The sequence below is a fragment of the Chiloscyllium plagiosum genome, chromosome 2, assembly GCF_004010195.1.
Source record: "Chiloscyllium plagiosum isolate BGI_BamShark_2017 chromosome 2, ASM401019v2, whole genome shotgun sequence".
NCBI classification, from domain to species: Eukaryota; Metazoa; Chordata; class Chondrichthyes; order Orectolobiformes; family Hemiscylliidae; genus Chiloscyllium; species Chiloscyllium plagiosum.
This window is the reverse complement of record NC_057711.1, coordinates 104,981,592-104,993,075: the sequence shown is the minus strand read 5'-3', so window position 1 is coordinate 104,993,075 and position 11,484 is coordinate 104,981,592. Positions and strand designations below refer to the sequence as shown.

Genomic DNA, 11,484 nt, shown 5'->3' with positions numbered 1-11,484 from the left:
CCAATTTTGGTGTCATCTGCAAACTTACTAACTGTACCTCTTATGCTCACATCCAAATCATTTATATAAATGACAAAAAGTAGAGGACCCAGCACCAATCCTTGTGGCACTCCACTGGTCACAGGCCTCCAGTCTGAAAAACAACTCTCCACCACCACCCTCTGTCTTCTACCTTTGAGCCAGTTCTGCATTCAAATGGCTAGTTCTCCCTTTATTCCATGAAATCTAACTTTGCTAATCAGTCTCCCATGGGGAACCTTGTCGAACGCCTTACTGAAGTCCATATAGATCACATTTACCGCTCTGACCTCATCAATCCTCTTTGTTACTTCCTCAAAAAACTCAGTTTGGGAGACATGATTTCCCATGCACAAAACCATGTTGACTATCTCTAATCAATCCTTGCCTTTCCAAATACATGTACGTCCTGTCCCTCAGGATTCCCTCCAACAACTTGCCCACCACCAATGTCAGACTCACTGGTCTGTAGTTCCTGACTTGTCTTTATCATCCTTCTTAAACAGTGGCACCACGTTAGCCAACCTCCAGTCTTCCAGCACCTCACCTGCGACTATCGATGATACAAATATCTCAGCTAGAGGCAATTACTTCTCTAGCTTCACACAGAGTCCTAGGATACACCTGATCAGGTCCTGGGGATTTTTCCACCTTTACCCATTTCAAGACACCCAGCACTTCCTCCTCTGCAATCTGGACATTTTGCAAGATGTCACCATCTATTTCCCTACAGTCTACAATCTTCCATATCCTTTTCCACAGTAAATATTGATGCAAAATACTCATTTAGTATCTCCCCCATTTTCTGCAGCTCCACACAAAGGCCACCTCAATGATCTCTGAGGGGCCTTATTCTCTCCCTAATTACCCTTTTGTCCTTAAATGTATTTGTAAAAACTCTTTGGATTTCCCTTAATTCTATTTGCCAAAGCTATCTCATGTCCCCTTTTTGCCCTCCTGATTTCTCTCTAAAGTATACTCTTACTTCATTTATACTCTACTAAGGATTCACTCGATCTGTCCGGTCTGTACCTTACATATGCTTCCTTCTTTTTCTTAAACAAACCCTCAATTTCTTTAGTCATCCAGCATTCCCTATACCTACCTTTCCTTTCACCCTGACAGGAATATACTTTCTCTGGATTTTCGTTATCTCATTTATGAAGGCTTCCCATTTTCCAGCTGTCCCTTTACCTGCAAACATCTGCCTCCAATCAGCTTTCGAAAGTTCTTGTCTAATACCATCAAAATTGGCCTCTCTCCAATTTAGAACTTCAACTTTTAGATCTGGTCTATCCTTTTCCATCATTATTTTAAATCTACCAGAATTATGGTCACTGGACCCAAAGTGCTCCCCCACTGACACCTCAGTCACCTGCCCTGCCTTATTTCCCAAGAGTAGGTCAAGTTTTGCACCTTCTCTAGTAGGTACATGCACATACCAAATCAGAAAATTGTCTTGTACACTTAAATTCCTCTCCATCTAAACCCTTAGCACTATGGCTGTCCCAGTCTATGTTTGGAAAGTTAAAATCCCCTACCATAATCACCTATTATTCTTACTGATAGCTGAGATCTCCTTACAAGTTTGATTCTCAATTTTATCCACAGTTGGGAACAACTGGTCTTTTGCTCAACAAATCCAGCACAATGGCCTGATGGGCTGTCATCCTTGTCTGCTGAGGCTGAATCCATGTGATGGAGTTAATGGTTAACCGTTAACCCATTTGGTTGAGCCTGAAAACATCATCACTGTGTAATCCAATGTGCTAAAGGGTTGAAGTAAACATCCTGACTCTCTAGTTGGTGAACAGAGCTGGAAATGCAAGCGTGCAAGAGCAAATTAAAAGAAAAAAACCTTACATTCATACAACACTCTTAAGTTGACGAAAAATCCCAAGTCACAGAAGCATTATAAAAAGAAACTCCAAGACCAAGTCACATAAAACGTTATTAGGTTAAATGACGAAAAGCTTAACAAAGCAAGTACTGTTCAAGGAATGTCTTAAATGAGGAAGGTAAGATAGAGAGGAGGGCAAGTATAAGGAAGGAATTGCAGAAGTTGGAGAATAGGTACCAAAGGGTGGAGCCATTACAATTCAGAATTCATGAGAATTGTGAGGATGGAGTAGTTGAAGACAGAGTAACAGAACAAGACAGCAAGAGATTTGACAGGGAGAGTTCAGGAAATCAGCTGAAAGCACATTGGAATAGTCATAGAGCTGGACAGCATGGGAACAGACTCTTCGATCCAACTCATCCATGCGGAGTAGATAACTTAAATAAATCTAGTCCCATTTACCAGCATTTGGCCATATCCGTCTAAACCCTTCCAGATGCCTTTAAATATTGTATTTGTACCAGCCTCCACCACTGCCTCTGGCAGCTTGTTCCATACTTGCACCATCCTCTGTAGGAAAACATTGCCCCTTAGGTCGCTTTTAAATCTATCCCTCTCACCTTAGACCTATGCCCTCTGGTTCTGGATTTGCCCAACCCAGGGAAAAGACCTTGTGTATTTACCGTATCCATGGTCCTCATGATTTTATAAACCGCTCAGCCTCCAAAACTCCAGGGAAAATAGCCCCAGACTCTCCCCAGAGCTCAAACTGTGCAACCCTGACAACATCCATGTAAATCTTTTCTGAATTCTTTCAAGTTTCAGAACATCCTTCCTATAGCATGGAGACCAGAATTGAACGCAGTATTCCAAAAGTGGCCTAACTAACGTCCTGTACAGCCACACCATGACCTCCCAACTCCTAGACTCAACACACTGACCAATAAAGGCAGACATACCAAACGCCTTCTTCACTATTGTGAATATTTGCGATTCCATTCTCAAGGAGCTATGAACCTGCATTCCAGGGTCTTTTTGTTCAGCAACACTCCCTAAGATCCAGCATCAATCCTGTGCCACACTACCGGTCACAGGCCTCTAGTCTGAAAAGCAACGCTCCACCGCCATACTCTATCTCCTAGCCTCAAGTCAGTTCTGTATCCAAAAGGCTAGTTCTCACTATATTCCATGTTGTCTAACCAGTCTAGTATGAGGATCCTTGTCAAACACCTTACTGAAGTCCATACAGATCACGTCCACTGGTCTACCCTCAACAATCCTCTTCATTACTTCTTCAAGAAACTGAATCAAGTTAGAGACACAATTTCCCACATTTGGCACAAAGTCATGTTGACTATCCTTAAGTAGTCCTTGCCTTTCCAAATATATGTCAAATCCAGATCACATGAAGATATGAGTGATGATTTCTATAACAGTTGAATTGAGCTAGGAGTGAAGTCAAGCAATGTTACAGATAAGACATATGTAACCTTAATGATGGTAGGTATAAGTGGTCAGGTGTTCACCTTCAGATCAATGTGATGAAAAAGATAGAAACAGACCATTGCCAGAACAGAGATGGGGTCAAAAGCTAGAAAATGGGCGTTTGCAAGGGAACCAAAAACAAGTAAACAAGCATATACCAAAAGAGCTGTCCTACAAATAGAATGACTTGCCTCCTCAGTTTTCTTTTCACCCCGCTTCTCATTTTTCTGTGATCCATTGTAGGTATTATGGCCTTCGGGTGATTCACCTTCATCCTGTTTTACTCCTTGTGGTGATCCTGGAGTAGTTGAGCATCTACAGAAAAAAAGTATGTTTTCAAATTCAGTGAATGATTAAGAAATGTAGTACCACATTAAAAAAATGTTGCATTGTCAAACTTGAAATAAGCTCCACTTCATAACAGTCTGCTTTTGCTTATGGGGACCATAAATGGCCTATTTAAAATTGTTTGTCTATGTCATAAATACATATTTTACACATTATTTAGAAAAGGGATAAAAATTGCAAAGAAATGCAATGACCACATACCTCAAGAAATGACAAATCAATGGTATAAATGGATAAGGAAATGGTAGTATCATAAAACCAAGCAGTCCAATTCTCAATTCACTGTTGGTAATTTATTACCAACATAAAAATTACCAACAAAGTTTCTTTCAGAAAAAGCAAAGACGTTACTCAATGACTGCTATAGTCAAAATCTGCAATGTTGCTGGGATGAGGGGTACATAGCTACCTACCTATAGTGCAATAGAAATAACTGAAATCCTGTTCCAGAGATGTGTTTCAATATCTCTGAACAGGTTCATTAGAAAATATCCATAAGTAAAAAGGCAAACAGTTGAATCCAAACAATGAAGTGTTCACACAACTGTACTCATTTCCTGATCTTGACACTGTTTCACTTTTCAGCTCCTGCACTCCCCGAACAGCAACATCTGGCTGCTGTGGTAGCAAATGTAACATCAAGACACTAATTCAACCATGCAATCAATTTAATATCACTTGCCATATGGACTCCTGAAGTTTGAATACTTCTAAAAAATGATTGTGAATTTCAAACATAGGCGTGGACAATTCAATGTTTCTTTTAAATTAATTTAAAGTGAATTACTAGAAAGATACCACTAGGACACTGACAGATTCCTCATTAAAACAAAAATCAAATGCTGTGAAGCACTTACAAAGTTTGACAAAGACAATAACAAAAGCATTCTTGTAATTTAAATCCCTGGAAGACTAAAGAGGACAAGTAGTTAATTTTCAGGCTACTCATTTTCACAGGGTGATCAGTAGTTCACAAACAGTAAATTAAGGAAAATCTGCTACGCTTGAGGAAATCTATACTCTTGTTTATTTGAGGTCAAACCCAACAAATTAATGGAGCCACTGTTCCAAGAAACAGCTTACTGGCCTACATGAAAACAAATTAACTTTCAAATCAGGCTATTTACAAAGTATCAGAAAGTATTAAAACAGATTAGGCAGTATGAGTCAACAATAATTTATATAATCAGATCATAAAACTGACAGATAAAGAAGGGTCTTAGGAGGGGGTGACAAAAATCTTGGCCAATGAAGTAGATTTCCAAGTCATTTTTCCAAGAAGAGTTATTTGTTTAGTAAATATGTCTGATGTAGAATCACTAAAACAAGGTCATTGTGAGAACGCACAGCAAAAAAGTTATGAAATAGAAAATCAAAACATATAACCATCACTGATAATAATAGAAACTGGCATCTATAGAGTTTTAATGTCATGAAACATCAAGGTGAAACAGATTGTAACCAAACAAAATGTGACACTGTGCCATTTAAGGAGGTTTGGTCGGACTAAATTGACTGTTTGCTTGGTCAAATAGATAGGTTTTCAACAAGAACTCTGAAGTGGAAAGAAAAGTGCTGGAATTTAGAGAAGGAATTCCAAAATTAGGCATGAAGTAGCTACTGTTAACAATGTTGGAGGAATTAAAAATCAGATATGTCAAGAGGTGTATGGTGAAGCACAGGTGGAGACAGGTAGAAAAAGATGCAGTAGGGCTGAGGGTTACAGAGATAGCAACGCATGGAGGAATCTGAAAACAAAGATGAATACTTTAAAAGTGAGACTTTGCTTAATTTGTAATCAGTGCAAGTCAGTGAGCATGGGGAGCAGGACTCAGTGCAAGTTAAGGTACAGAGAGCAATGTTTTGAACAACCTCAAGCTTGTGGAGAGTAGAAACTGCAACTGACCAAGAACACATTGAAATAGCTAAATCTGGAGGTAAGAAGGGCATAGCCTATGGTTTCAGCAACAGAAGTTGAGTAAGGGCAGAGTTATGTTACATTATAGAGAGATGGTCTTAGTGATGGCACAGTTGTGAATAAAACACCAAGTCTGTGATTAGTCTGAGGCAGAACTAGACAATTGTCTAAAGAGGTGGACTTTATGATATCACTGTAAACAATTGCATCCATCTTCTCAATATTCAATGGTAGGAAAATAAGATTTTACACATAATTTGACTTGCAATTGCCCTGATATTTCCACTAACTATTGAACATACCCAGTGTCTGGTGTACCGTCCATCACTTGAGAACACACTCAATTGAGCAGGATCTGGAATAGCAGGAATTACAATAAAATGTCTAGAAGGAGAATTAAAAAAACAAGCTTTGTTATTACTTAAATGGTTAAATTTTCAAGTTAAAATTCAATCCTGTCAAGTATTCAAGTCCAAACCATTAGGTTTGGGTCACTCTTTTCAAGTACATGGAAAAGACCCACAAGAAGATTCTTACAAATCTTAAGGTTCACAACTTAATATCTTAACACAATCTTTCATTGGCACTTAAAAAAAAAAGAGTAAATTAACTAGACCTTTGGACAGGTACATGAATAGGAAAGGTTTAGAAGGATATGGGCCAAATGGGACTAGTTTGGGAAACTTGGTTGTATTGGATAGGTTGGACCAAAAGGTCTATATCCAAGCTGTATGATTCTATAACTCTATTTAGTGTACAAATGCTCCCTTTAGTTTTCTTTCAGGGTATGCAACCTGTTTGATGAACTGTTCACTCTTTTTAAGGTCATTGTGAGAACGCACAGCAAAAAAGTTATGAAATAGAAAATCAAAACATATAACCATCACTGATAATAATAGAAACTGGCATCTATAGAGTTTTAATGTCATGAAACATCAAGGTGAAACAGATTGTAACACAATCTTTCATTGGCGCTTAAAAAAAAGAGTAAATTTACTAGACCTTTGGACAGGTACATGAATAGGAAAGGTTTAGAAGGATCTATACGCTTAGGTATAGATCTGTACACCTTAAAGGCTTTACTCTTGGTCCGTGGCCAGCTTATTCCCTCACTGCTTACGCTAATGTACAACCAGGTACCTGTGCTGCTTGGATGAAAAGTTGCTTCCAGTTTTTGACAAAATGCTTGCAATTTCACATAATCAAACCTTCTGGTCTTCCTGTTTGCCAAACAACTAAAACCAGTCAGCCTCAGTAAAAAATGTGGAAATGGGTGTTAACATCAAGATAAGGCAAAATAGATTTCAAAATAACCTGTTATGATTGGTCTTTTTAAAATGTCAGATTGTTTATGAAATTCATGCTAAACTCTCAAAAAAAATTCCTGTACAAGACTGTTATCAACATATTGGCTGCAAATACATAAACAATTTGTCAGTGGAAAAAATAACTTCCATTGACATGAGAATTCTTTTCTGCATAACTCTCTAGTGTGTAGAAAGCTGTAGAGGTGCATGTGTATCTCTCTCAAAATAAATATGATTAATAGAACCTTCCAAATCCTCAACTCTACTCCCCAGATGAACATAGACAGCTGGAGCATGACCAATCCCCTTCCACATTCCACACCACCTTTAAAAATTTATTGCCATTCTTTCCTCATGGCTAGATCAATTGCCAGGAATTTAGTGGCTAGCTGTAATTTAAGTGCACCTACACCTTACAGACTATAAGTAGCTCAAGGTGATCCACCACCAGCTTCTCAAGGGTTATTCAGGATGGCCAATAAATCAGCTAACAAATCCAAATCCAATTATCAGGTTGCAGGAAGTTCGAAGGGGATGCAAGAAGAAATCTTTCTAACATATAACAGCTAACTTAAAGGATAAATTTTGTGATCTATCCCTAACCAAATGATGTGATTCTTACAGATTTTAATTGTGTGAAGAAACATGACTACTCAAATGTAGTGAGTACAAAAAAGGACAATTTGATTGATTGGTTTTGATGCATCAACCCGAAAAGTTAACTGATTTCTCTCCACAGATGGTGCTAGACCTGCTCAGCCTTTCTACTAATTTCTATTTTTGTCTCTGATTTATAGCATTCACAGTTCTTTCAATCTTTATTTGGCTTTGACGTATTGTCTGTTTAACAAGAAGCATCAAAAGATTCTGATAAACCTGAAGAGTCTTTAAACCTTTTTTTAAAAAAGAATCTTTCACAATCCCAGGATATCCCAAAAAAAACTTTCAGACAATGTACTGTGTGTGGACACTTATAGGAAACATGGCAACAAATTGGTAAATAACAAGCATTCACAAAGAACAATGAGTTAATACTTTAATACACAACGCCTTGAGAGATGACACCATAGATAGATCACATTGATAAATGATACAAAGTAATTCTCTTGCTAAATATATTGAAAAGTTAAACAAACAACCATATATAGTACCAAGTAATACTATTTTGAAGGCATGATCATTGTATACCTAATGACTACTCATAGATGGCAGTGTTTCCTTTGGAAGGGTCTCTTGATATATGCAAAATAGCCTATACATTTGGCTATATTGCTGATGCATGGACTATAACTATGCTTTTTGAAAGTTGTAACATTATATTACTATTCATTCAAGAGTTGTCTTTATATACATTTCACCATGTCTTAAACATTATATGGTAATATACCATTATAGCATTGGTATATACACTAAAGCTTGTACATTTGAAGCAGTACTTCATGCACTAACACAAGATTAACATGTTGCCATGATAACTCTATTAACTGTTTTACAATACACTGCACACTAAACATTCTTATATTCCTATTTCACATACTGTAATGTGTACGTCGTTACATTTACACCACTGTTAAACCACACTTTAGCAGTTGCTCTTCTGTAGGCTACTGTATAGATTAAGCATGTTTATATAGTTACATATAATTATAGTTATATTCGCGCTAATACAGTATTAATATAATGTAGGTTGCAATGATTTATACAGGAAAGCTGCATCCTTGTAAGTTTTGTTGTGATAGAGGGTTTAGGTACATTCTATATATTTAATGTACATATTGCTATTATACACAATACATTTATGCATTTGCATACATTGCAATGTTAGATGCCCTATAAGTTGGGGCATGTTTTAAGTGCTGTTGTGCTATTTACACCATAACTGCACATGTGTTACATTCACTATAATGCACTATTTTAATGCACCTCCCTGCGCTACACATACTTCAGTCTTGTGCCTGTTACTCACAGTGACTCTCCGAGTCCCCAGGCCGGCCTGTGCGGCGCTGTTGATGTTATTTTTTTACCGGTCTTTTCTGTTTAAATCCATCCGTAAACAACACAACGACGTCGCAGCCCCAGCCGAGTGTTTTACTTCCGCCGGACCGGAAGGCGGGCACCACAAGGTCACGCACGCTGTTCGTCCTGGCCGGAGCAGTGCGGCTCACGTGCGCCACCGGCGGCTGGAGGACTCCAACAATGCAGCAACGCCTCAGCCTGTGGGCTGTATTGCAATGCCTGAGAGGGTGACTCCGGATCCTAAAGCCTCCCCTCACACTAGTGTTTGCAACACATTGCACAATCACACAGATTTTGCAGTTAATTACAAAGCATTTATGCTGACCTTGCATGTTGGGGCAGAGACAAAGACAGAAGCAATAAAAGTTCCCTTTCCCCAAATGTAGAAACCTTCCCATTAACAAAAAACTGAATGATCTCAATTTTAACATGTTGTCCTGTCTCCCAATGTTTAAACACCACTCAAACTCTGACTAGAAATTTCCTTCACGTTCCGTAACAAATTGGAAACACATGCATCTGCTTTCTATGACCACCAGATGTCTCAAAGTGTTTTACACCCAATGAAGTATGATTGAACTTTTTACTATTGTAGGAAACATAATAGGCAATTTGCACACAGCAAAATCGACAAACAGAAATTTGAAGATGATAACTTGTGTAATGTTGATTTATGATGTGGCGGTGCTGGTGTTGGACTGGTGTGGACAAAGTTAAAAATTACACAACACCAGGTTATAGTCCAACAGGTTTATTTGGAAGTGCAAGCTTTCAGAGCATTGCCCCTTCATCAGGTAGCTAGTGGAGTAGGATCATAGGACACAGAATGTAGAGCAAAATACTCTAGTGATTTAGGAATAAAGTTGCCCAGAGTACCAAGGGATAACTCCCTTAAGTCTTCTACAAAACAATGGCTTGAAGTATGTGTCCCCAAGAGAAGACAGGCAGGGCCTTAATTTGTACGGAATTCTGACCTTGAGCTTACATTTATTTAGTTCTTTGTTGGGATGCAACTATCACTGGTTGTGGTCTATCCCTATGCTCTTGAACTAAATGTTCAGCCATTTCAGAGGGTGGTTGAGAGTCATCCACATTTCTGTGAATCTATATGCGGTGAAGATAATTTTCTTCTCTAAAGAATATTAGTGAACCAGATGGATTTTATGACAATCACTGAGAGCTTTGTGGTCTCGTCCTGTGTCATTATTGAGAAAGACGTTGAATTAAACATTATGGAAAAAATATTTAACTTAGGTGACTGAACAATTTGTTATAGCAATATAAAATGAAATAGCCTTGGAACAGTGACAACTGGAACTCTGCAGCAATGTCCTGAAGCTGATATGATTAACCACCAACAATCGCAACTTTTGTGATAGATATGACTCCAACTCTTGAACAGTTTTTGTTCTCTAATTTCCATTTGGTTTTGTTTTACTAAATTTCCTTGGTTTACTGTCAGTCAAATTATCCCTAAGTATTAAGGGTGATCACTTGTACCTCATCATTGGAATTCAACTCTTCTGTCCATGAAATAGCAGGTCACATTAACTCCTTTTTCTCTCTCCACAGGTGATACCATATACAGCTGAGTATTTCATGTTCTATTAATTCAGTTTTTCAGCACTCGTCATGTTTTGCTTTTAAATCCACATTTGCGTCAAGTCTGTAATGAGGTCTGGGGTCAAGTGGTCTTTAGTGTAACCCAAAGGGAACAGGGTATTGTTGATCTTTCCAGCACTGTAGATGATTTATACCAACACCTTTATTTGATTAATGTAGGCTTGTAGTAATTGGATAAAGTGCATTTGTTTTGCTTTTTCAGAATTAATTCTGGCATAATGAGGCATAATGTAAAAAAAGATATTTAGAAGAAGTAGACTTCTGGCTCTAAAGGCAGATCTTTTTGACACAATTTAATCAACACTAAATATTACTGTGATATAAGGTATACGATATATATTAGATTTTAGGACTTGGATTTCAATGTAGAGGCAGATAGATGTGGGTGAGTTATTTTACCAGGATGCTGCCTGGATTAGAAGGTATAAACTGTAAGGAGACGCCAGAAAAACTCTGGAGCAGCACAGGCTGAGGGAAGATTTGATAGAAGTCTATAAAATTATGAGATGCATAAAAAGGGTTAACGGTCAGAATTTTTTTTCCCCAGCATTGATATGCCTAATGCTAGGGGGCGTACATTTAGGGTAAGGGGGGAAAGTTCAAAGGAGGTGTCAGGGACAAGGTTTTTACACTGAGAATGATAGGAGTCTGGAATACACTGCCAGAGGTAGTGTTGGAGACAGACAGGGGTGCTTAAGGCACTTCTAGATAAGCACATGAATATGCAAGGAATGGAGAGATTTGGACAAAGGGCAGGCAGAAGGGACCAGTTTAATTTGGCACAACATATTGGGCTGTTGGGCACATCCCTATGCTATGTTCTGTGATTTTTTAAAAAAATATAGTCAGAAAGTAATTTGAATCAGTGATCTAAATGCACCATTTCCAAGAAAATGTGTGATTGAAATTAAGTTCCTGGTAAAATGTTT

At 38.2% G+C, this 11,484-nt stretch overlaps 1 protein-coding gene across 5 annotated transcripts in view; it reads right to left on the bottom strand.

Annotated features, from left to right (window-relative positions):
- LOC122562520 (SWI/SNF-related matrix-associated actin-dependent regulator of chromatin subfamily E member 1-related-like) overlaps positions 1-9,143 on the bottom strand; it is a 34,070-nt gene extending 24,927 nt beyond the window's left edge. Inside the window, exons 1-3 of one of the 5 annotated variants that reach the window (XM_043715398.1) lie at positions 8,883-9,143; positions 5,912-5,964; positions 3,535-3,658 (exon numbers count right to left, since the gene is read on the bottom strand). In XM_043715398.1, coding sequence (XP_043571333.1) covers positions 3,535-3,658; positions 5,912-5,934 — 147 coding nt within the window. In that variant the 5' untranslated portion in view covers positions 5,935-5,964; positions 8,883-9,143. Of the gene's footprint in view, positions 1-3,534; positions 3,659-5,911; positions 5,994-8,882 lie in introns of all 5 variants that reach the window. The other 4 variants (XM_043715419.1, XM_043715387.1, XM_043715408.1 and 1 more) reach the window with 4 other exon arrangements.
- Between the last annotated feature and the right edge of the window lie 2,341 nt (positions 9,144-11,484).